The sequence below is a fragment of the Macaca thibetana genome, chromosome 13 (genome assembly GCF_024542745.1).
Source record: "Macaca thibetana thibetana isolate TM-01 chromosome 13, ASM2454274v1, whole genome shotgun sequence".
NCBI lineage: Eukaryota > Metazoa > Chordata > Mammalia > Primates > Cercopithecidae > Macaca > Macaca thibetana.
Genome location: NC_065590.1, coordinates 58,591,592 through 58,618,264, shown reverse-complemented (window position 1 = coordinate 58,618,264; position 26,673 = coordinate 58,591,592). Strand labels below are relative to the sequence as shown.

Sequence of the window (26,673 nt, the reverse complement as noted above, 5' to 3'; positions counted from 1 at the left end):
ATGAAAGATATAAGGCATTCATCCTTGCGTCTCTTTCATTTTGGGACTTGGTGAGTGTGGGAAGACTCAAGAGTTGTCCCTGCAGTTCTGAGCCACTGACACAATGAGGGCCAGTGGGAAGAAGAGCCCCTTCAGAGTGAAGGGCTATAAGGGAGGTTAGATACAGTCTAGGAATTTTAGGGTTGGAAGGCACACTAAATTTGTTATTCACGTATGAGGTGATGTTGGAAGTAATGACTGAAACTTTCTAATGGAGATGGACTGACTAAAAGTCAGGACAAAGGCTAGCACTTTTGGAGTAAGTCCCATCACGATGGACTTTGAGAGTTAATTAGGGTGGAAATTGGGAAACACCTGTGGGAAGGATGTACCTGGAGGAGGAAGAGATGCTAAGGAGACTGTAGGAGGCCTGCCAGACTTGGGGTCATCTCCCCTATTGGACCATCCCAGTTTTCATTCTTTTAATTGCAATGTGATGGGAATTTTCAGAACACAAGAGAACAGATCCTGAAAAAAAAAGATTTCTTGTGCTTTTGATTCCCTGTCAATTCTAGTAGCAGGCAATTTCTGGATAAGATCTGTGCTCTCTCCAGCCCTGTGCCTAAGGGTATTCTGCCTTTTTATTACCTTCCCTGGTACAAGTATCGTGGGCTGATGTTGAAATCCAGTTGCATAATTTTTCTGCCTTATTTAGGATACAAAGGAAAAAGATGTCCTCTTAATCTGTAGAAGGAAGCCCATCAAGAGAGCAGCAAGCATGATCTCTAAGCCAAGGACACTGGCAGAGTCTTACTCTTCTTTAATGCAGATTTCAGCCTTTGTTCCAGGAAAGGTCCCACCACTCAAAATCTTTCCTCTTGAAAAGGAAGAAAAAAAAAAAAAAGAAACAAATAGTGGTCTGAGGAGCTCCCATTACAGAGTGTCCAGTTAGATAAAAGATGAACTGTGGAGGTCAAAGCAGATGAGAATTGCTGAGGCAAACAGGTTGCTAAAAGAAAGTGTTATGGAAAGGTTAGTAAAAAGGGAGTTTAAGACCCAATGGTTTGGGCAATTAGAGGGTCATTTGAAGTTCTTAAAATTTCAGGTTCAATCGAGTTTTGGGAGAGAGAATGAATGTATGTAGAGGTTGGTTTTCGGAGGTGTGTGAAGTTAATAAATAAAAGATGCGAGTTACCTCCTTGAGATGTGAGGGAAAGTTAATCAAGACCTCACTTGCTACGTTATGGATTAAGGATGAACAACCATTTCTGACTTGCTGTTTCTTCCATGACCTGCTCAGCTTCTGATGCTCTGTTGTATCTCATTGTGGAGAAGAGAGGCAAAAAGTGCTCAGTTCTGGCTCATTTGATTTTAGCCTGCTTTCTTTATGGGAGCACTCTTGCCTGGCACCGTGGTATGTGTGTAAGCAAGTTTCAAGTTCTAACTGTCTTCCCAATGTTTGTGTTACCCTGGGTCAGTGATTCTCAAAGTGTGGGACCTGAAACAACATCATCTGGGAGTGGGTTTGAAATGTAAATTCTTGGGTCCACCCTGCACTACTGCATCTGAAGCTAGCAGTGAGACCCAGCAATCTGTGTTGTAACAAACCTATCCAGTGATTGGATTCATGCTAACATTTGAAAATCATTGCTGAAGGAATGGTATTGGGAGAGTAGCCTTGGCAGAAATAAAGATAATCTTTTTAAAGATTTTTTTTTTTGTTTTTTTGAGACAGTGGATGCCAGCAGGAAAGCTAAACATCCATTATTTCTCTACAGTTTACTTTGCAATTGATGCTTCCTTTACTTGCAAAGGGGATTGCCTTTGGGAACTTTTTAGACTTCTACTCTTAGTACACAGCTCCTCATATTGAGAAAGGATCAGTTTTGATCCAGCATGTTTCCTCTCCAGATAACAGGATTTGGCAGTACCTGATTTATCACCCACTTTTATAGACTCAGGAGCTGGATAGGATTCAAATTGAGTATGAGCTTTTTTTTTTTTTTTTGACCCTGATGTGTAGGTAGAATTCACTAGTAAAGTTGGATTGGAAAACAGGTTTGTGTTCAGTGCTATCCAATGGAAGTTTCCAAGAGAATGAAAATGTTCTGTATCTGTGCTGTCCAGCAGGGTAACCACTAGCCATGCATGGCTGTTGAGTGCTTGAAACATAGCTAGTGTGTGACTGAGGAACTGAATTTTAGGTTTTATTTAATTTGAATAATTTAATTTAAATAGCCACATGTAGCTATTGAGTACTCTGTTGGACAGTGCTAGCTTAGACCCTGGGTCTGTGCATCACAGACATAAATGTCTAAATTACTCACTTGAAGACCTTGTTAAACTGCAGATTCTGGGTTAGTAGGTCTGGGGTGGGGCCTGAGATTCTGCTTCCAGGTGATAGTATTGCAGCTGTCCAAAACCACACTTGGGACAAGGCCCTGGAAAGACAAGGGGCAACCTCCTCTTCCTCTTTAGTTTAACTGATCTACTCACCGGTTCACGGAGGGTCAGCTAAACTGCAAGGCTTGGGGTTTTGTCCTAGTGAGTTTCCCTGCATGGGAGCAGGAGCAGGAGAAAGGATGCCATTTGAGGCAGATGTGAGTTTTTTCCTGCCTCAGTGACAAAGTAACCCCAGCTACTGCATAATATGTAGCCTGCACATACTTCATCCCTGTCCTGGAATAGGAACGAGTAAGTAGGCAGAAAGAAAGACTAAGTAGGATTCCCAGTAATTTGGAATACTTAAAATGTTAGAACTGGAAGGAGTTTTAGGGGTCATCCAGGCCAGATACTGCGGCTGGGGTCTGCACATGACTTCAGTATTCTGAAGCTTTGAATCAGGGTTTTAGTGTGGCGTGGGGTTGTCTTGCACACATCACTGTATATTGAAGAAAAGACTGTATGTTTAAAGGTTTGTTTTATAGGGTTATAAAATATGTATAAATGTAAAAAAAAAAAAAGTCCATTGCATGAAGACGGTCATGTAAAAGTGGTTCTAACACAGAAGATTTTGAGATTAGCTGAGAAAATGCATATGAGTGGTTCATCTCACTTTCTCCACAAATTCTTCCAACATTTTGTGATTGAAGGTAATAAATCCCCAATCTTGGGCCATTTAGCCTGTCACATATTGTCAGAGTGGCATGAGAGAAGTGATGGTGAGCTTACCACCACTCTCTGTCCTAGGAGAAACAGCTGTGTGATAGGCCTGACTGAAGCTGGGCTATTCCAGAACGAGAGTTATAGAGAGCAGGTCTGGGCACTGGTCATTAGAGAGTTAGGCTCAAGCCTTTTAAGGATTCTTGGTGTCCAATAGGACCATGAGGTTCACATTATTTGGAGAGTCTTCAAAGAGAACTGTTAAAGTAATGGCAATCTCTTATATAATGTATTACATTTAAACACCGTTATATGTGGTATAACTTATTAATTTGATTTGATTAATTTGATTAATCAAATTAACTGATCTGATTAATTAACTAAAAATTTATTGAGTTCCTTCTCTATCCATAGCATTGATCTTTCATTGCAGGCAGGAAATACAAGGAAGTATACTGTAGTCTTTACCATGGAGAACAGTTTAAGTTGGCAGGTGGGAAATGAATACAGAAATTGATTGATTGATTGATTGATTTGCTTTGTCTCCCAGGCTGGAGTGCAGTGGTGTGATCTTGGCTCACTGCAACCTCTGTCTCCTGGGTTCAAGCAATTCTCCTGCCTCAGCCTCCCGAGTAGCTGGGATTACAGGCGCCTGCCACCGTGCCTGGCTAATTTTTGTATTTTTAATAGATACGGGGTTTTGCCATGTTGGCTAGGCTGGTTTTGAACTCCTGACCTCAGGTGATCTGCCCACCTTGGCCTCCCAAAGTGCTGTGATTACAGGCGTGAGCCACCGCGCCCAGCCTATACAGAAATATGTATATTAGTAAAATGTAAACTTTACTGATTTTAGAAGTGAAATTAAAACTGAATAGTTTAATAAGAGATGTTTTGTTGTTAGTAAGTGCCAAAGGAACTGAGGCACAGACTCTCTGTGGGCCATAGGGAGTCAGGGAGTGATTAGGAAAAATTATGGAGGACGTAGGGCCAGAGGTAAAAAGCAGGATCCTAGAGAACAGGTGGGATTTGGTTGGCCAAACTGAGGAAGGGCTGTGCTTTCAAAGTAAGGGTAAAATGAATCAGAAGATTACAAAACAAGGAAATATGAGATTTAAAAGGATTAAGAGGGATTCAGAGGTACTCTTCCCCCACTGAATGGCACAGAAGAGCTTGGTGCACAGCTGTTGAAAATAAGCTCTATCATCTGCCAGAGAGTTTTTCTGAGACTTCAGGGCAGTTGTTTCTCAGTTATGTCATATGCATTGGAGTCTCCATTCTGGACTCCTAGAGGCAGTAGTGACCATCTGGTAATCTTATACCTACATCTGAAAGAGAAACAGCATTCATTTGCCTCCCCTCTGTGGTGAATACTGGTGCAGAGAAAAGATAAGATTCTAAAAGACCAGGCTGGCTGGATGTGGTGACTCACACCTGTAATCCCAGCACTTTGGGAGGCTGAGGCAGGCAGATCACTTGAGGCCAGGAGTTCAAGACCAGCCTGGCCAACATGGTGAAGCCCTGTCTCTACTAAAAATAAAAAAATTAGCCGGGTGAGGTGGTGCATGTCTATAATCCCAGCTTCTCGGGAGGCTGAGGCAGGAGAATCGCTTGAACCCGAGAGGTGGAGGCTGCAGTGAGCTGAGATCACACCACTACACTTCAGCCTGGGCAACAGAGTGAGAGTCAGTCTCAAAATAAATAAATAAATAAATAAATAAGTAATTTTAAAAAATCAGGCTAATAAGAGCAGCTCAGCATTTTATAAGCTACTCATTCAATAATGCAGTAGGAGTGGCAGAAGTGATGCTGAAATGCAGAAAAACGTCAAATGCCACAAAGAGTAGTTAAAATGGCAGTAGAGTATGCAAGCTTATCATCTTCCTCCATTTCTACCTACTAAGTAATAGAAAGGTGTTTCAGATAACAGTTTCTTAAAAAGCTGCATTGTCTGTTAAATGGTTTCATTGAAACCGTGTTTGAGTTACCAGTTTAGCAAAAAATATTTTCCAAAGGAAAATCCTAATTTTTTTTGTTATAATCAGTTATATTAAATTCCTAACAGCAATAGCTTGAAAGTTTCATTTTGCTTTTTAACAAAGCAGTCTGTTCAGTTTGCTTTAAATACTCTTCAGTGTGCCTTAGGAATGAAAGATGAGGTTATTTTTCTTAAAATTAATTGCTGTCGTTCTGGTCCTACAGGAAATTATCAGTTCAGTGAACTTCAAGCTTCGTTCTTAGTCCTTGAAGTAGTCATTAGGAGCTTCTAAATACCACACAATGAAGACATGTAAGAGATTACAGATTGCAGCTAAGACAGGGATATGAAATAAAATCTAAAGACTTTAGATTTATGAAATAAAATCTAAAGACTAGGTTTATAAAATAAAATCTAAAGACTTTAGGTTTATAAAATAAAATCTAAAGACTTACTAGAACACTGCTTCATGGAAATCAACATTAAAGTGGTATTTCTCTCTTTTGAACTTCTAGAGCAGAGGTTACCAAACTCTGTAAGAGCCCACACAGTAAATATTTTAGGTTTGAGGCTATGTGGTTTCTGTTGCAGCTACTCATGTCTTCCATTGTACCTCAAAAGCAACCATAGACAGTATGTAAATGAATGAATATGGCTGTGTTCCAATAAAACTTTAAAAATAGCATGCCAGTTTGGCCCTCAGACCTTAGTTGGCCAACCCAGGTCAACTACTTGGCCAACCCAAGTAGAAGAGAATTTAATATCTTCTACTTTTTTTTTTCAAGCAGGAAATACTAGTATTGCTAGTTATCTTTTAATATTTTATCTTCCCTTTTAAAGTGTAAGTTCTTTGAAAATAGAGACCACATCTTTTACATCTCTCCCCCATATCAATCAAGGTGTACAATGACTTACACCATGCAAACTATAATAAAGGTATCTGTTGTCATTTTGAATCTGTTCTAATCATAAGTGTTCTGTTTCCATTTGTGGAGCATTTTATAGTTTAGAAAGTGCTTTGACATAGGTTTCTTATCTGGTTCTCACAGTAGCCTCAGAAGAAGGAAGATGGGGTAAATGAATTTACCCATTCTATAGACCATATAGCTGAAGCTCAGAAAGGTTAAGTGAATTTACCAAGTTTATATCGTCTAATAAATGGCAGAGCAAAGATTTAGATCTGCTTTCTATTGTGGTAATGAACTGTCATCTCTAACTTTCTAAAAATAGAAGAATCTCATCTTTTTAGTCTGTCTTTTGCTTAAAGTGTTGAATATCCTGCAGTATTCTTGCATTTTATCTCAGAATCTTAGCTAAATTTTCCATTGAGTTTTAAATACTCAGTTTAAGATTTAGCATGCAAATATGCCTGTTCTTTTGGCACAGAAAAGGGTCGTTTCTGTTCTCTGTTCTCAGGAGACAGATCTGAGTTATGCAGAATTAGAAAGATTTTTAAAATTTTTTTATTTTTAATTTTAGAAATAGATTTTTTTTTTTTTAAAGCTCATATAGAAGGATGTCTCATTCTTTCAGTTTCTCAGAGAAGAACCTGGTCTTTCATGATATCTGCACTGAGCCCTGGGAATATTAGTCTGTAAACCTCTTGCTTCAGCTGCAGTGAACTTGTATATTTATACTTAAGTGCTCTATGTTCTTTTTGCTGAGAATATTTTCCTCTTACTACAGAAGTAAATTTTATCTTTTAAAACCCTGTCAGTGGTGGTTGTATAGATGCATACATAAGTAAAAATGCATTTAGCTGCATAATTTCTGATTTGTATACTTTATTTAAAATAACGTTGTTTCTCAATATTTAATGATTAACTGTGAAAAAAAGCCCAAGTTTTACCTCTTTCTCGAAAGGCATCTCTCACCTCTCCAGCTCACTGCTCTTTTCACTTACATGTAGCTTTGTGAAATAGCCAGTATTGTCTAATTGGCATTATGACTTTGGAGTCCAAACTGGTAGAGTCTGAATCTCAGCATTGCTAATTAACTTCTCTGTGCCTCAGTTTCCTCATCTGTAAAATGGAGGTAATTAGAGTACCCACTTCATAGGATTGTGAGGATTAGATGAAGTAATACATGAAAGTACTTAGGACGGTGCCTGGTTTGTAGTGAGCATTCAAATGTAAGTGGGTATTATTATTAACTTCTGAATGGAGCCTGCTTCTTAGTTGCTTTTGTATACTGCCCCAGCTGATGCCTGAAGCCATTGTCGATGATGACATTTGCATGTCTAATATTAGGCACAGTCTCCTGCTGGGTATGGTGATGCCCCAACATTTTTATTTTCTGTGGAATTCTTACTTAATAATTAGTCCAGTTGTATGTATTTTACAAATGAATTGTGTGTCAGAATTTCAAGGAACATGGCATATTCAGTACCCTATTATTTATTGTATTAGTTTTTATTTAGGGATGGGACTTGGTTTTATAGAAAGAATGACACACTAGAATTTAGGAGACTGGATTGTAGTCCCAGTTTTGCCATTGATTTTTGTTATGTCATTGGGCAACTCAGCCTGTGTGTCCTTATCTGTAAAATGGTGAATTATTCTATCTACTACCCTCTTTGGGTCTAATACTTTTTTGTTCTCATATATTTGTGAGAAGCTACTTAGTTACTCAGTGTAATGTAATGTTGCCTGTAAAATTGATGTGATTTCCTTGATATAACCAATTGCTTTATATGAAAAATTAATTATTGCTTTCTCTGTTTTCAGCTTCGGGCTCAGAATCAGGTTCTGAAAAAAGGTGTTGTGGATGAACAAGCAAATTCTGCAGCTTTAAAGGTGGGCAACAGGATATTTGTGTTGTGAGGGTTGTTAGCATTTGGTGTTGCTCAAAACAGGTTCATTGGGTTTTCTGGGTTAAAGTTCCAACTCTGACACTGATTCACTAGGGATAAGGGACAGTAATACAGTTTTTTGTGGTTAATTTTCCTACTTGCTTAGGTAAGAATATGAGATACTTTACTTTCCTTAGCTAAAAATTATAAAAAAGATATGTGACTTTGTCTAGTGCCTTACTCCTGTGCCTCAAGGCCTTCAGTTAGCTCAGTTTATCTGGATTATTGAGGCTTCTTATCAGTTGTCATCAGACAGCTCTCTGAGGGAGGCTATGTCGTATTCCTATTTGAATCCCTCTCACTCAGCAGATGGGAGGTCTCTAATAAGTAGATTCCATTGTGTGAATCATTTAGTCCCTAAATCTTGCCTTTAGTTGAGCTATTTAATAGTAATAACCTGTGTTAATCAGGATACTCTGAGCGATACATTTTACCGTCAGCACTTTTGTTAACTGAGGGGAGAAATATGATAGACGAAGGCATTTGTTTCTGCCTCATTTCTAGTAGGCATGTAGTAAATATTGCTTAGTGATATTTTTAAATGGATAAATTAATCCTAGGATTTGGATTTCTTCTTGGCCAAGTTTCAGTTAAATATACTGTCTAGCTCACTCTTTTGCTCTTTCCCTTTCTTGCTCCCTCTGCTCTCTTTAGACAGATGGGATTAGGATTCTTCTTACTCCCATCTCTTTCTGGAGAAGCCCCTGATCAGTAATATGTCTAAGGTGGCTCCACTTAGGCAACTAAGCCACAGAAATTGTCGTTTTACGTAGCCAGTTGTTGGATCCTATAGGAGAGAAATCTGTCTCTGAGTGTCTCCTCCTTAGGTGCGGTTAGCACAGTCTCAGGGCTGAGATGGTTCTGAACACCCCACCCATACTTCCAGGCTCTCTGCACCCAAGCCAAGATGATTAAAACAGAGGCTTTATAGTCAGGATTTATTAGTCAAGTTATTATTTTACCAAAATTGTTGAAGAAATGATCATTATATCTCCCAATAATATTTAAACTTATTGCTGGGGAAGGTCTTTCCTAGTTTGTCCTAGTAGCCTGCACTGGTGTTTCATACCCTCCTGTTGCTGGTTGTGTTTGATTAACTCTGTGATGGCAGCAATGGTAGGAACAGTGGTAGGAGTGGTGACAGCTGGTTCTATTGATTGAGCACTCACTATATACCAGGCATTGTGCTAAGTACATTATATCCATTATCTCATTTAGTGTTCACAACAACCCTATGAGGTCAGATAACATTATCATCCCCATTACAGAAACTGGAGTTTAACGAAAGGCTGGGATAGATGTTTTCTGAAATTAATGATTGGCTAATGGAGTTGGAGCGTTAGTTCATTTTAAGAACTAGAAGCATAATTGTATATTATAATTATAAGAATATAAATTATGAGAAAAAATAAATTATTTTTTATTTTAATATTTATTACAGTAGTCATTGTAATTATAGTACACCAAGTGACAATATGCCAGTTTGCTAGACAGGAATATTAGGATGTCCTGTGTTACAGTAGGCTTTTAATTTTATTACTGAGTTTACCCCTTCAGTGAGGTATAATCAGTGTTCATTGATTTGAAGTTTTAAAATTTGAAAGACATGATGGTTTGGACATGGGCTCGGCCTAAATTTACCTTTGAGCTACAAGTGAAAATTAAGGTTTTACTAAACAAATGTAGGAAAAAAATGATTTTCTCCTTAACAGGAGCATATTCTATCCCTCTAGCACTGTTCTCAACATGCAGGTAATGTCAATAGAGTGTAGACACTAGTCTGTGGTTTTTAGGTTGCTGTTCCTTTTTTTTTTTTTTTGAGACAGAGTTTTACTCTGTCACCCAGGCTGGAGTGCAGTGGCACGATCTCGGCTCACTGCAACTTCTGCCTCCCTGGTTTGAGCGATTCTTGTGCCTCAGCCTCCTGAGTCACTGGGATCACAGGCATGTACCACCCTGCCTGGCTAATTTTTGTATTTTTAGTAGAGTCGGAGTTTTGTCATGTTGGCCAAGCCAGTTTCAAACTCCTGACCTCAAGTGATCCGCCCACCTCAACCTCCCAAAGTTCTGGGATTATAGACGTGAGCCACTGCACCTGGCCTAGGTTGGTGTTTCAATATAGTTAAATCATCTGTTCATTAAAGCATGACCTTCATGTTTTATAATTGTTTCAGTGACACTGGTAAACATACAGTTCTTTATTTTTTTATTTTTTATTTTTTTAAATAGAGATGAGGTCTCACTATGTTTCTCAGGCTGGTCTCCAACTTCTGGGCTTAAGCAGTCCTCCTGTCTTGGCCTCCCAAAGTGCTGCGATTACAGGCATAAGCCACCGTGCCAGTCCAGTTCTTTAAATATACAGTATTATATGGCCATCTGTGTTTGATAATCAGTGAATAAAAAGTTGTCAGAACATTGTAAGTAAAATATAGTTAGAATAATTCTTTTAAAAAATAGAGTAAAAGTAAATATTTCTCATTAGTTTCCCATTTTCTTACCCCATTATGGCATAAACAGAACAAAGTGGTCAGCAGAGGGTGTGTCAAAAAGGTTAGCAGAATATTTTAGATTTTGTTTCTATTGTCATTTAGCTCTAAAGTGAATTATTGTAGGACAGCATCTGAAAATATTTTTGGTATGATACTGATTTTTATCTTTGATATGTCAGAATAGTTGAAGAAAAATTAAGTGTGTTGCAAAGACTTTATTTTGACTAATTTAAATTTAGGGAGGATTTACAGAAAAACTGGAATACAGATATATTTCTTCCCATTCTTGTTCACTGAAGGGAATCATCAGTAAATCGGAGGTTCTTTTTAAATACCCAAGTTCGGCCAGGCACGGTGGCTCGTGCCTGGAAACCCAGCACTTTGGGAGGCCGAGGTGGGTGGATCACCTGAGGTCGGGAGTTTGAGGCCAGCCTGGCCAACATGGCGAAACCCTGTCTCTACTAAAAATACAAAAAAGTTAGCCAGGCGTGGTGGTGTGCACCTGAAGTCCCAGCCACTTGGGAGGCTGAGGCAGGAGAATCACTTAAACTCGGGTGGCAGAGGTTGCAGTGAACCGAGATTGTGCCACTGCGCTCTAGCCTGGGCAATAGAGCGAGACTCTGTCTCAATAATAATAATAATAATAATAATAATAATAAATAAGTAATGTCTAAGTTTATAAACTTGTAGCCTCAATCTTTGTGTCTGTTCACTGTCACAGGATGTTTAGTTGATCATGATCTGTTACTTTAGTATAGTTGCTCTTATTTTTATGTTTACTTGGTTTAGCCAAAAGATTATCTTTTCACAAAGTGCTAAAAACTTAAGAACTGAAATGATGTATATACAACCTGAATTTCCTAAAGCAAGAGGTTTTGATTATATTTTGGTGAAACAAAAATAATTTTTAATAAAATTTCTAAACCTTACAGCTAAACTGTGAGGACCAATCTGTTTTCACTTTGATATAGGAGCAACTGAAAATGAAAGATCAGTCATTGAGAAAACTACAACAGGAAATGGACAGTTTGACATTTCGAAATCTGCAGCTTGCCAAGAGGGTAGAACTACTTCAAGATGAACTAGCTCTAAGTGAACCACGAGGCAAGAAAAATAAGGTAGGTTCAAATACAGGCAAGTTAGTGTGACCTTGTCATTCGTAACTGACACCTACAGGGCATCCTGGTTTTAACAGAAGACCCCACTGCTGAATTATTTGTTTGTTTGTTTGTTTGAGATAGGATCTTGCTCTACCACCCAGGCTGGAGTGCTGTGGTATGATCTTGGCTCGCTGCAACCTCTGCTCCCAGGCTCAGTGATCCTCCCATCTCCGCTCCCAGAGTGGCTGGGACTGTAGGTGTGCACAACCATGACCGGCTAATTTTTGTAATAGAGATGGGGTCTCACTATGTTGCCCAGGCTGGCCTTGAACTTCTGGACTCAAGCGATCCACCTGCCTTGGCCTCCCAAAGTGCTAGGATTACAGGTGTGAGTCATCATGCCTGGCCCTGATTTTTTTTTTTTTTTTTTTGAGACAGAGTTTCACTCTTGTTGCCCAGGCTGGAGTGCGATGGCACGATCTTAGTTCACCACAGTCTCCGCCTCCTGGGTTCAAGTGATTCTCCTGCCTCAACCTCCCAAGTAGCTGGGATTACAGGCATGTGCCACTCCCAGCTAATTTTGTATTTTTAGTATAGACAGAGTTTCTCCATGTTGGTCAGTCTGGTCTCGAACTCCCGACCTCAGGTGATCTGCCCGCCTTGGCCTCCCAAAGTACTGGGATTACAGGCATGAGCCACCATGCCGGGCCCTAGCCCTGAATTTTTAATGTTCCATTATTACACCTGGATATTAGGTTGAGAAAGCAGACATTTATTATTAATATATATTAAATGTTAGAAACATTTTTATATGATAGTCAATTTTAAATAATTTATTAGGAGCAAATATACATAGTTGGTTAGTGACCGAGAAGAGACAATGGAATATCTTACATTGCTAAAATTGTTGACGTCTTTTGGTTTTACCAGGTTGCCATTAATCCAAGGTTGAGCAAATAGAATGAGGGAGATTGTCAGTGTTACTACTCTTATGAAAGTAGCAGTTGAAACACTCATACCTTAGGTTTGTAAGTTTACTGCAGATGTAATTTCTTAGCATTTATTCTTATGAGGCCAGTTTGGTGTTCTCGTCTTGAGGTTTAGAGATGAGTTTTTTTCCCTTATGGTTTTATATGATGAGGCAAGATTGTTATTGCTCTAAGGTGGATAATCTGGTACTTTTGAACGCTGTGATTAAGAGGTTGCTGCTTTTTTTTTTTTTTTTTTTAAGGGGTAGAGGTACTGATTGAGTCTTTAAGTCTTGTATGTATATAGACTAACACTCCACAAATGTATGTATTGAGGCAGTAACAGTAGAATGGGTAGAAGGGAAGGAGAAGGCACACAGTGACTCTGAAGGAGTGCAGTATGGCCAGAAGAGCACAGGCTTCAGATTGAAGCCCAGGCTTGAATTCTTTGGTTGCCTTTAATAAATCTATGATTTTCGGCACAATTTTTAACCTTGTAATCTTAGTTTCTCCATCAGCAAAGTGACAATGAGCCTTTGAGGTTTGTTGTGAGGATTCTATGGGATCATGTAAAAGTGCCTAGAGCCATATTTCCCATGTAATGAGCAGTTGCCATAGTTATATGTTAATAGTTTTCCTATATACATTTTCCTACATAGAATAATTCGCTAGAGTGTTAGTGTTCAAATAAAGGAGGCAACAGAGAGGGTATAACACATATGTGTTAGAATCACTCGGGAAACTTTTTCAAGATACACGTGCCAGGCCGGGCACAGTGGCTCACGCCTGTAATCCCAGCACTTTGGGAAGCTGAGGCGGGCGGATCACGAGGTCAGAAGTTCGAGACCAGCCTGGCCAGCATGGTGAAACACTGTCTCTACTGAAAATACAAAAAATTAGCCCGGCATGGTGGCGGCGCGGCTATAATCCCAGCTACTCAGGAGGCTGAGGTGGGAGAATTGCTTGAATCCAGGAGGCGGAGGTTGCAGTGAGCCAAGATCATACCATTGCACTCCAGCCTGGGCGACAGAGCAAGACTCCATCTCAAGAGAAAAAAAAAAAAGATGTACATGCCCTGGAAATTCTGAAAGACCCTTGGGGACACAATAGTTATTTGTACTTCAAACATGTTCTTCAGATTCTTAATATCCCTGCCTAGGACTGTTGAGCAGAGGTTTGGGTGTGATACATGAGAATTAATTTTAATTAAAGCTCATCAAATTTGGAAGCACTGAGGACCCCGAATATGTCATTCTGCAGTGTTCCTTATGCACTTGTTGTTTTTCAAACATGATGGATATTTAATTTCTTTTTATATGGCTACTCCATTTTCAAAGGGCTTTTAAATCACTGATTCAAATTAGATTAGTAGATGACTTCATTTTAAGTGAGAAGTGAGACTACAAAAAAAGCAGAGAAAGGGTGGTGACTGATGTTTGAACACAGTTTCATTGTTAGGCTGTTCCTTGAATAGTCTCAGTTCTATGTATTACATGAAAACAAATGCTTATTATTACATCTTTTAAATAGTGCTATTCTTCTATGTAGAATGAGTTCATATTAGTAAAAAATTAAAAGAAAGGGATTTTTAAATAATCTTTGAGAATTTTCCTATTGATTTATAATAGCTTTATTTTATATTTTTTTAACTTAGAAATTTGTATGAACTTTTGTATAAACTTACCTTTGTGGATGCTGTTACAAAATTTATTACAATTTCTTATGGAGTTTAGCAACTCCGACTCATGAAATTGCTGTAACTCTGATTTCCCAAACCAAAAGATCAAATTGAAATTATATTTATGAGCTTATTTTATATTGCTGGAGCTTTCTAGGTCTGCTCCGTCCTCCAACAGAACTACTCATGAATTCATCTGCAAAGAATAGTAAGCCTTATCTGTTCTTTTCTCTCTCTTTTTAAAGCTTTCCTGCTCATTACAATATTTGCAGTTTCAACTTGTGTCACATAGGAAAAGTTAAATGATGAACTGTATACCTTTTGCAGGATTGTTTGAGAATGGTGAACACGTAGAAGAGACAAGCTTCTAAGGTGATAGAGAATCTGTGTACCTTAGGATGTTTCTCTAAAGGATGAAAGTTATGTGGACATAACTTATTCTTTCCATCAGAAAAGTGGAGAATCTTCTTCTCAGTTGAGTCAAGAACAGAAGACTGTCTTTGATGAAGATCTGCAGAAGAAGATCGAAGAGAATGAACGGTTGCATATACAAGTGAGAAAATCTGGTTTTCCATATGAATTAAAAAATAGGTCTGTGATCTGTTAATGTGTAAAAGCGAATGCAGCTGGAGTGTTTCGTGTCTGCGTGGGTGTTTTAATGTCTTCTGTGATCTTCAAGTATATATGTCAGTGTCACTTATTCATTTCTTAAATATCACACAATCTTAATGTGGATGTGTGCTTTGAAGTATATTCATTTGTTCAGAAGACAGCAGAATGGCTTTATAATTTAACAGTGCAAAAGTATACTGAGCATTATTCATTTTATATAGGAAGTGATTACATGTATCATTTAAATGGGAACTTACCAATAAGTGGCGTTTGCTTTTTTCCATCCCCGCCCCCCCCCTTTTTTTTTTAACTGATGTTTAGGTCTTTAATTTACTGGTGTTTAGTTGGTTTTTATCCCTACTCCTGTTAAACTGTAAGGTCTCTGAGGGTATGAACCATGTATGTTCTCTGTGTCCAATCCCTGGACAGTGTGCTCAGATATTTATGGAATATCCAATCCCTGGACAGTGTGCTCACTTATGTCAGGTGCTCAGATATTTATGGAATGTTGGAAAGTTAGTGCCTGCCCCCAAACCATTGAGCATATTCTAAGATTCATAGTGGGCCGGGCGCAGTGACTTACGCCTGTAATCCCAGCACTTTGGGAGGCCAAGGCGGGCAGATCATGAGGTCAGGAGATCGAGACCATCCTGGCTAACATGGTGAAACCCCGTATCTACTAAAAATACAAAAAATTAGCTGGGTGTGGTGGCAGGCGCCTGTAGTCCCAGCTACTTGGGAGGCTGAGGCAGGAAAATGGCGTAACCCAGGAGGCAGAGCTTGCAGTGAGCCGAGATTGAGCCACAGCACTCCAGCCTGGGCAGCAGGGTGAGGCTCTGTGTCAAAAAAAAAAAAAAAAAAAAAAAAAAGATTTGTAGTGTAGTGTATCCAACTATAACCTCCTGATTTTTTTTTTTTTTTGTCAAATGGTAGGAAACACACTTTTCAGTCTTTAAATGTTAATAAAGTTTTTGACCTCAGTGTATTTTATATCTAAGTATTCATAATTCCTTATTAGTGTTGGACTCTAATTACAGGAAAGAGCTTTACCTGTTTTAGGAATAACACCTGTTTTAATTTTGATTATTTTATGTGAAAGTTAGCTTAGTAGAAAAGTTATACTCTGATCAATTGAATTCTATGTATGCCAGACATTGTTTAAAATAGAAATTCATGAGACTAAGAGGTAGGAGGTGCAGGCTTTAGAGTAGGTTTCCTGTGTTCACATCTAAGTTCTACTATATTTTAGCTGTGAGACATTAGACTAGTTATGTAACTCGTTTAAGCTTGAGTTTCCATATCTGTAAAGAGGAATAACAGTAGCTACTTCTGATATACTGTGAGGATTTAATGAGATAATGCCTGTGTGGGTTTAACATAGTCAGTGTATGGAACCATATGGAAGTTGCTCAGTGAATAGTCACTGCTGTTATTTTTCTCATTTATGTATATTAGGATATTGTGAGAAGAGAAAATGGTCTTCTCTTTTTAGTTTTTTGAAGCTGATGAGCAGCACAAGCATGTGGAAGCAGAGCTGAGGAGTCGGCTGGCCACTCTGGAGACAGAAGCAGCCCAGCACCAAGCTGTGGTTGACGGTCTCACCCGGAAGTACATGGAAACCATTGAGAAGCTGCAGAATGACAAGGCTAAACTAGAAGTAAGCCCCATTGTGAGAGCACACTAAAAAATAATTACGACTTTTATATTAATAAATTGTCTGTGCACTTAGAGTTAGTCATTTCTGGTGAGACTATTGCCTGCAAGGTCTTACTAAGTGTGTTCCTGTCTGTAGCCTGAGCCATCTACTTTTCTTTTTCTTCTGAAATTCAGGTAAAATCTCAGACTCTAGAAAAGGAAGCCAAGGAATGTCGACTTCGAACGGAAGAATGGTATGTGGAAACTTGAATTCCAAGAGGGTTCTGAAGCAAGACTCAGAAGACATGAGTTTTGGTTGTAGCAGCTCCTCTGTCCTGTCTTACATTTAAAAGGAGGAAATGGGAGTCATCTCCAGGGTCCTTTTCAATTCTGGGATCTCCGGGGCCCTAGGCGTTCTTGATAGGGTGGCCTGTGTATTAGTCCTCAGCCTGCAAGGGTTTGGGGCTGTGGCAGATAGTGTTCTGGAGCTCCTGTACTGAAGACTGGAGACTTTCTGTTTGAAACTACTCTAAACAGAAGGGGCCTCTGATAGTCCCAGGAAGGAAAACTGATAATCACCATATCAGTCTTTTAATGGTACATTTTGAATAAAAAAGAGGTTACATGATCTAATTTGGAGAGATATAAATCTTAAAATCAAAATATTAGTAATGTATGGTAAAGGTATACTCCAACGTTTATTTGATAATAATATTGTAGTTTTTAATAGGATCAACTAAGTGAATTTCTCTGATCAATTTTATTGCATTGTTAGAATTACATGCATGATTTAGATGTGTACCTGTGTGCATAATTGAACCAAACCCCAAAATTACCAGCTTTTGAGTTCAAGGGGAAAAGAAGGCTAATGTAATATGTACTTAAAAAAAGAGTCTACAGTGATACTAGGGTGAATACTTACGTGTTGTAATGAGAACATTTGTGACTTTGAAGTGGCTCTAAGATTACTTTGAGCTTGGGGAAATAAATGTAAGGTTGGCTAAGACACTGGAACCATGATAAATTCCTCCAGACTTCCACATCATTCTCCAGAAGTCCCTGGGACTTGAGAAGCCAGGTTAGCATTTTTGTTATCTTCATCTTTTAACAACTCTCTGCCAAGAGTATCCCAAATGTCAGGTGCAGTTCTCTGGAAGTCTACTACCAGCTGTTGAGGTAACAGATAAATGGGGATTCACTCAATGATTGGTGATAATGTGGTTTTGTATTTTTTTCTTGCAGTCAATTACAGTTAAAGAATCTTCATGAAGATTTGTCAGGTAGATTAGAGGAATCCTTATCAATCATCAATGAAAAAGTACCTTTTAACGATACAAGTAGGTATTATATATAGTTTTCCATTATTTGTAACTTTGAATCTCTCTGTGGTAGCCAACTAATTAAAATTTCTGATCTTTTGGGCAAAAAATTTAATTGGCCCAACAGAGGATTGCTTTCTTTTTGTTCATTTGATCAGCCGTGGCAATCATATTTAACAAGAAGATTTTAAATTGTCATATAACTACTCCACAGCCGGTCTGCTTGGAAGAAGCCCAAATCCACATTTTTTGATTGCATGTATTTAGCATTTCCCAAGGTAAAAAAACAACCTGCACATAAAATAGTTGAATATTTGTACAAGAAAAATTGTTGATTGGGGTAGGGGAAATGAGGCTTGGCGGTGGGAGTTAAATCTTTTCAAAGTGATGTCTTACCCTTGGTCAATTCCCAGCGATAGCTAGGAAGCTAACTTGGTTAAGCCTTGCTTCCTGTGCACCCTGGGAATGGTTTGGTAATTTACATTCCCAAGAGCAGCAAAAAAGAAGTTAAAAAATACTACTTTACTTGTGTAATAGGTGCCAAATTTGCAGCCTTTAGGTAAGAAGTCAAAACCTCAAAAGCAAAGAAAATATTTGCTTGTTTGGATTTTGAAACTTACATTCAAATTGATGCACATTTCTTTTTTCTGTAATCACATGATTGAAATTAATATTTTACTTCCCCTAAATTTGTTTAGGGAAGACCCAAAAAAAGAGGAAAAAAAAAAAGAAAAATAGCAGTTCGATTTAGGATTAAAATCAGCCCATGTCATCATTATATCAAAAATTTAAACTCCCCCTTGAAAATAACACCTGTTTCTAGCTTCTACATTAATGTAAATACTACTGGATTCACTGGATTTGAAACTGTGGCGTTATATTTTCCCTTTAAGCCTTGTCTCAATCATTAGGTTCTAATAATTTCCTTCTGAATCATGGATTTATCCTTCCTTTTGTAATACTAGTTGTCACCCTGTTTTAGGTCCCTTTCATGTCACATGTGGATTATTACTTTTAGTCCTGAAATATTTAAAGATCATTTGCCGAGTGCCTAGACAAGTCCGTAGCTGGTGGTGTGGTGTGGGGAAGCCTTCCCAGAGAAAGGGTGCTTTGAGCTGGGCCTGGATGTGTGAGCAGGTTTTATTGGGCAGAGATAAGGGTAAAATCTAAGGAATTACTTGAAGTATGGTATATAGGACAAAAGGTGTCATCATGCCCTCAGGAGCAGTAATCTAGTATCACAGGAGGCTTAGGGTGGGTGGGATGTGCAGGGCAATGACATGTTAAGTTCTGAAAGGTATGGTGGGATTGGACCCTAGTGTTCTGGTCTAAGGACTGAGAACTTAATTCATAAGGCCATGGGGTTGTTGGAGAAGTTTTTGAGCCAGGGAACATCATGTTGCTATATGTGTACTCACAAGGTTAATCTGGCAACAGAGTGTAGATTGCCTTGGAGTGGGACAAGGGAGTCAAAGACTATTGTGATGATAGTTCTGGTGTGCTATTATGGAGGCTTAGCCTGGGTTGTTAGGGAGACGTGGAAGATCTTGTGGAAGGAGAGGGAACAGATTGGTCCTTTCAAGGAGACAAGGGAGAAGGAGGCAGTGATGGGGAAGATGGTGATGCAGTTGACTGAAAGAAAAGAGGTAGACAGGAACAGGTTTGTGGGAGAGACGAGGTTAACTTTGTTATTGTTTAATGTTCTGACAGATGGGTTCATATGTATCTATATAACTGTTGATGTATGCCTTTCTAAATGAAAGACTAGACTTCAGGAGAGAAACTGATGTCAACACTATTGGGCTGGAGAAGCCCTCATGTTGGGAGTGGTGGGTGCACAGTGCAGTCAGGCTTGTGTAGGGTCCTTGGTGAGTTCTCCATCCCAGTGATCAGGAGGCGGAGAGGAGCTGTGGAAACGGGGTGAGGTAGAAGCTGGAGAAGGGAGTTTCAGCAGTTTCAGCCTGATGGTGCAGGTCATTCTGCACATTGCTGTAGAGAGGTCAGAGGGTGATGCAGCAAGGCGACTGGGTTTGGTGACTGGATTTTGTGGCCTCGAGAGGACTAGTATACTTTGCGAGGAGCACTTCTATGCAGGGTGTAGGTTGACACTAGATTGCCAGGACAGGGAGTTGAGGTGAGTGGGTGCTGAGGAAACAGGCAGAGCAATGCTATTTTTTGAGCAGTGGGAATGAAGGAAATGGAGAAGCATGAGAGCCTGACAGGCAAAGTGAAAGAAAAGGCTGCGTGTGCTGGGGACAGGAGTCAGGGCAGAGAATTAAGTGTGATTAGTAATGGAAGAGACTCACTGTGGAGACAGAGTTAAGTGAGCTGCAGCAAATGCTTTATTTGTAATGAGGAGATACTGAAGATAGAAGCAGGGAGTGATTATGTCCTAAGGTCCTGAGGGGATCAGAAGCAGAAGGGCCCAGGAGAACGGTTAGCTGAGGAAAGGATATGCAAGCAGTAGATCAAGGTGGAGGGTGGGGAGTGTAAGAACTCTTCTGCTTTGGCTGTGATTTTTTTGGTAGAGTAGGGAGAGGCTATCCTGTCCATTGGGTAGCAGGGAGTAGAGGAGGAATGATATTAGGAGCTTAAAACAGAAAAGGTTTGGGATAGATGTCATGGGAAATAAAATAGGCACACGGCAATGAAATTGTGGATTACTGAGTAGAGTTGAAGCCCCCTGGAGTTAAGCAGAGTAAGTTGTAGTGGACCTTACTTGGGATTTGTGTTAGCAAAAGCGTTGTTGAAATAATGGACCAGGCTGGGAAGCAAAACAAGCAAGGCTGAAAGATGGCTGATAGAAGTGTCCTGAGGTGTTGGTGGACAGGAGACCAAGCTGGTAATGCATAGCCCAGTGAGTAGCAATGGAGACATAAGAGGGAACTGTGTGAGTATGCCACAGGAACATTCCGAATCATATTTTTGGCACTGGGGTCATTCTGACTGAGAACCTGGGCAGAGAAGGGCAGGTTTGAGTGGCTGAAGGGATGAGTAGAGATGAGGAAAGATGCAGCTCATTAAGGAGGAGGTTGAGGAGGTATGGCTAGGTGTGAGGAAGCTACCAGAGGTTAGCGACAGACCAGGATAGAGAGGAAGACTGAGAAAGATAGTGATGCCATCCAGGAAAGTTAGGATTGAGTCATTGAGATCCACAGTGGCAGACAGTGATAGATTTTTCCGGTAGTGTAGTGTCAGGAAAACAGTGGTATTTTTTGCTGATGAGTGTGGTGGCTTTGTGGAGGGTTATTTTAGAAGGGAGAATGACTGAAAACAGCAAGAACATCATGAGCCTTTCTAAGTAGTCTTGATAAGCCCGAAAGCAGTGTTTGAAATGATTTCTTAGAAATGGAAACACCGGATTTGTTTGGGTTTTTTTAAGCCTGAAGTTAAAAAAAGATGGGAAGTATTACTTTATCTGAGAAACCACTGATTCTATGTAAATTCTGTTATTCTGTATTGTTCATTATTTTAAATTCTTATGCAAAGCTGATTTTGCTTCAGAGCATTCATTATATTGCATTTAAGCTATTTTCTGGTATATGTGAAATGAGAGACTTAATGTACATTATTTTTCTTTTGTAGAATATAGTCAGTATAACGCTCTGAACGTTCCACTCCACAATAGGAGACACCAGGTAAAGAATGAAGTACATGTTTTTATTTTCAGTTATGTATACATCAAACTTTCCAGAAACAAGAATTAGTTGTTTGGACCTCTGTTTAGTGCATTCAGTCATTGCGTTTAACTGTTGCTTTACGTGTTTCTCATACATTTATTCAAATGTAGCTTGCTTTTTATTACATTCATAAGTAAAACAGATTTTTGCTCTCTTGTCTGATAACACTAGAAATAAGTAATGAGATGCATTAATGGTTTGAGCCATACTTTCTTGTAGGTTGGTACACCTATATTATACTTAAGTGTTCTGGGTTAAGTACAGGAGGTGTATTTGCCAAACTGGTGGCTTTCTAATTTAGTTAGATAGGAATATTAAAATTCAAGTGGGAGCAGATGAATTTAAATTAAGGAATAATCACACTAGGATTCAAATGTTTTCTCCAGAAGAGACTCAATAAAGTTCTTTTAGGATAATAATTTGAGAGTTGGCCTTAACTGTGTATTTTTCATTTTAAAGCTGAAGATGCGAGATATTGCTGGGCAGGCCCTGGCTTTTGTTCAGGATCTTGTGACGGCTCTTCTAAACTTTCATACCTACACAGAACAGAGGATTCAGATTTTTCCTGTTGATTCTGCCATCGACACTATATCTCCATTGAATCAGAAGGTAAATTTAATTCAGAATACATTTTGTTTGCCCTGAAAAAAATAGGGAGATATTATTTGTTTTCGGACCTCTTCTGTGCACCATCCAAGAACTGCAAAGGACATGAAAAAAACCCAAAGTCATAGTTTTTACTCTCAAAATAAAATATGGCAAAAATGGAGATTCTTAAGAAATTACATACTAGGGAAGTGTATTAGTCCGTTTTCACACTGCTGATAAAGACATACCGGAGACTGAGCAATTTACAAAAGAAAGAGGTTTATTAGACTTAACAGTTCCACATGGCTGGGGAGGCCTCACAATCAAGGCAAGGAGGAGCAAGTCACATCTTTCGTGGATGGCGGCAGGCAAAAAGAGAGCTTGTGCAGGGAAACTCCCATTTTTAAAACCATCAGATCTCATGAGACCCATTATCTATTGTGAGAACAGTGCAGGGAAGACCCACCGCCATGATTCAGTCGTCTCCCACTGGGTCCCTCCCATAACGTGGGAACTATGGGAGCTAGAAGATGAGATTTGGGTAGGGACATAGAGACAAACCATATCAGGGAGGTTTTTTTTTCCTTTCCTTTTTTTTTTTTTTTTTTTTTTTATTGAGGCAGAGTCTTGCTCTGTCACCCAGGCTGGGGTGCAACAGTGTGATCTTGGTTCACTGCAGCCTCCGCCTCCTGGACTCAAGTGATCCTGCCACTTCAGCCTCCCAACTAGCTGGGACTACAGGCGTGCACCGCCACACTGGCTAATTTTTTTTTCTTTTTTTCCCTATTTTTAGTAGAGCCAGGGTTTTGCCATGTTGGCCAGGCTGGTCTCAAACTCCTGACCTCAAGTGATCCGCCTGCCTCAGCCTCCCAAAGTGCTGGGATTACAGGTGTAAGCCACTGTGCCTGGCCTTAGGGAAGTTTTTAAAAGACCTCATTGTGAGCGAGTGAGTGGTATGGCCAGTAAGTGGTATGAGATCACCAGGGAATGGAAGTCGCTGTAGGCGGTTCTGTCTGGGAAAGATTCTTTGGGGATTTGAATGGGTCTTGAAAAATTAGCAAGGTTTGAATAGGGGAGGGGAGAAGTGGGATACGCTTTTTCCCCCGGAAGAGAATGACATGAACGAAATCATGGAGCAGGAAAGCATAGGGAGTGTGGGTGTTGGGAACAGGGGAGGCATGCGGAGGGAATAATGAGCAAACTGTCTTGACTGGAATGTGAAGTCCTCGGAAAGGGAGGAATGGGAAGTAAGGTTGAAAGAGAAAAAATGGCTCCAGATTCTAAAAGGCCTCTAAGGGCAGGCCAAGACATAGACCTTTACTTTGTTTGTAGGATTGAGGCCTCTATAGCTTTTTGATCGGGGGTGACATAAAAGTGCCATTTTATTGTTGGAAAAATTAATTTGCTGGCATTTCTCTCCCCGATGTAGTGTAACTTTCATCATTGGGCATGTTTAGGAGTAAAACAACCTGTGTGGTATAGTTGACCTTTTTCCTTCCTGCTGAGTTATGGAGTGGGAGACAAACTGCTTATCCAGTTGAGCTTGGGGGGCATTTTCAGGGTTTGTGAAGTTCAGACAGGGTTTAAAAATGTCACTTCCTTCAGTCTATGTGCTTTTTTTTAGCCATTAGATTTTGCTTCTTTTTTCTCCCCTGCTAATTCTAAAAAACAATAAAAGGTAGCTTACAAAATTTCATTTAACTGAAAAGGATAAAATAAATGTTGTGAGTATATTAGCTATGTATTGCTATGTAATAAATTACCCCAAAACTTAGTAGTTTAAAACAACAAACATTTACTATCTCACAGTGGCTGCGGGTCAAGAATGGAGGAGCTAGTTAGCTGGCTCATGATCTCTCATGAGATTTCAGTCAGGATGTCACTGGAGCTGGGGGATTTGCATCCCAGGTGGCCCACTCACATGCCTGCTGAGTTAGTGCTAGTTGTTGGCTGGGAACCTCAGTTTCTTATTGCCTGGCTCTTTGAGTGTCCTCATAAATGGCAGCTAGCATTTCTCATAGCGAGCGATCTAAGAGCAAGGTGGAAGCCACAGTGCCTTTTATGACATAGCCTGGGTAGTCACACATCATCACTTCTCCAGTATCGTATTGGTCACACAGACCAGACCACCTTGAAACAATGTGAGACGGTAGTACACAAAACCAAAAATACCAGGAAGTGGGGACAATTGAGACCATCTTAGAAGCTGACTCTCACAGGGTGGAAATTGAGGGAAATTGCTATACATGTGTGCTCTAAGTGCCTCATGATGTGGCAGTCTGAAATGTGAGTCATGCCGTTCGTCCTATGTAACCTCATTCTTATTCCCTGCTTCTTTTGTGCATCATGCAGTATTTTCAGGGTTTGAATAGTGTTTATGTCTGTGGTTCCCAAGACTTGGACTTAGGAGTCAGACTTCCTGGGTTCCCAGTCCATTTCTGCCACTTTCTCAGTTATGTCCTCTTGGGAAATAAACTTACTCTCTCTGCACTTCAGTTTTCTCATCTTTAAAATGGGAGATAGAATTCCTGCCTCACAGGTAAGCGTATTTGAGGATTTGATAAGATAGTACATGTAAAACACTAAAAACAGTGCGTGGTGTGTAGTACTAGCACCCAATAAAGATTTGGTCTTAGGATCATCATCGTTATGCTTTACACATAGGAAGCCATCAGTAGGTGCTTGGCTTTCATGTTTTGGTCTGACTCTACACATCTATTGAAGTTTGTAAAAATTAAACAGTGGGCCTTTGAAATGTTCTTTAATATCACTGTGGGAGAAAGCTTTCAGAAGACCTGGATAGGGAAGACAGTACTGCAACAATTTAATGTAGTTATGCTTTCTTTTATACTTCCTGTAATATTAAAAAATATTTTCTGACCAGACACAGTAGCTCACACCTGTAATCCTAGTACTTTGGGTGGCTGAGGCGGGTGGATTGCTTGACCTCAGGAGTTCAAGACCAGCCTGGGCAACATGGTGAAACCCCATCTCTACAAAAAAATACAAAAATTACCCAGGTGTGGTGACTTGTACCTATAGTCCCAGCTACTTGGTGGACTGAGGTGGGAGGATCCCTTGAGCCCAGGAGGTAGAGGTTGCAGTGAGCCAAGATCGTGCCACTGCATTCCAACTTGGGCAACAGAGTGAGACCCTGTCTAAAGAAAGAAAAAATAATGTGTGTGTGTATATATGTGTGTGTGTGTGTGTGTGTGTATGTAAAAGTCCATCTTGACGCTGCAGATAAAGACTTGAAAGACATATCCAAGACTGAGAAGAAAAAGATTTAATTGGACTTATAGTTCCACATGGCTGGGGAGGCCTCAGAATCATGGTGGGAGCAAAAGGCACTTCCTACGTGATGGCGGCAAGAGAAAAATGAAGAAGCAAAAGCGGAAACCCCTGATAAACATGTCAGATCTTGTGAGACTTACTCACTATCGTGAGACTTACTCACTATCATGAGACTAGCCCAGGAAAGACTGGCCCCCATGATTCAGTTACCTCCCGCTGGATACCTCCCACAACATTAGGAATTCTGGGAGATACAATTGAAGTTGAGATTTGGGTGGGGACACAGCCAAACCATATCAATATATTGAATAGTGTATACACACACACACACACACACACACGCTAACCAGTGTTGGATAGTATATTCCATCCAATACTGGTTCTTTGTCCATTATTGGAATTTTATTTTAGCTTGTTGCCATGTTATACCCACATAGTGAGAATCAAATATAGTAATCTTAATTTGTTTGAAACATTTCATTACTTTGAATAATTCATATATTTCTCAATACTTTACCTTTGGTGCTTTGACCTATAACATCCTATGTGATTTTTCTAATAAGTCTATATTATTGAAGGAGTTTCAGAAACCATTTGTTAAAAGACAACTGGAGTGCTTAAACCTGTTCATAGCATCATAAAATAGACTTTTAGACTTGTAAGCTTAGAGTGCATTGTGTTATACAGCTCTAAAGATTGAAGCCCAGAGAGATTAAGTAAGTTACCCAGGGCCGTGTATCTGTGTAGTTTGTAGTGGATGGGGTCAGTTGAATCACATTTCTGCACAATAAGATCTTATATTTCTATACTGAGAAATTGAAATTTGAGCTATTATATAATATTAGATAATTGAGATATTTAATAAATGAAAATAATCTTTTTGCCTATAAATTTTCCAAATGCCTATAGGATTTTTTTCTGAAGCTATTCTTCATACTGAATTAGTCCCTTATAAATATTAAGGTTATCAGTGACAGTTATAAAAAGTTTTTAAGCTGGGCATGTTGGCTCACACCTGTAATCCCAGCACTTTGGGAGGCTGAGGTGGGTGGATCACCTGAGGTCAGGAGTTCAAGACCAGCCTGGCCATCATGGTGAAACCCCATCTCTACTAAAAATACAAAAATTAGCTGGGCGTAGTAGTGCGCATCTGTAGTCCCAGCTACTTGGGACGCTGAGGCAGGAGAATTGCTTGAGAACCTGGGAGATGGAGGTTGCAGTGAGCCAAGATCCCACCACTGCACTCCAGCTTGGGGGACAGAGTGAGACTCTGTCTCAAAAAAAAAAAAAAAAGGTTTCTATATCCTCATTTTGATAATTACATCCTTGGAATTTGTTAACCCCAAATATTGTATACATTTAAAATAAGCTGTCCTCAGTAGGCTTGTTTTTTAAAAATTGGG

The 26,673-nt window shown here is 39.5% G+C and overlaps 1 protein-coding gene and 1 pseudogene across 3 annotated transcripts in view; one reads left to right on the top strand and one right to left on the bottom strand.

Annotated features, from left to right (window-relative positions):
- Window positions 1-26,673, bottom strand: part of LOC126934259 (uncharacterized) — a 1,193,286-nt pseudogene that overhangs the window by 65,103 nt on the left and 1,101,510 nt on the right. The window lies entirely within an intron of this gene.
- The window catches only part of PPP1R21 (protein phosphatase 1 regulatory subunit 21), a 645,938-nt gene that overhangs the window by 578,744 nt on the left and 40,521 nt on the right, over window positions 1-26,673 (top strand). The window contains exons 3-10 of one of the 2 annotated variants that reach the window (XM_050754865.1): window positions 7,783-7,851; window positions 11,368-11,514; window positions 14,594-14,695; window positions 16,247-16,411; window positions 16,585-16,643; window positions 17,632-17,726; window positions 21,294-21,346; window positions 21,848-21,997. In XM_050754865.1, the coding sequence (XP_050610822.1) occupies window positions 7,783-7,851; window positions 11,368-11,514; window positions 14,594-14,695; window positions 16,247-16,411; window positions 16,585-16,643; window positions 17,632-17,726; window positions 21,294-21,346; window positions 21,848-21,997 (840 nt within the window). Of the gene's footprint in view, window positions 1-7,779; window positions 7,852-11,328; window positions 11,515-14,593; window positions 14,696-16,246; window positions 16,412-16,584; window positions 16,644-17,631; window positions 17,727-21,293; window positions 21,347-21,847; window positions 21,998-26,673 lie in introns of those variants that run through there. The other variant, XM_050754866.1, reaches the window with a different exon arrangement.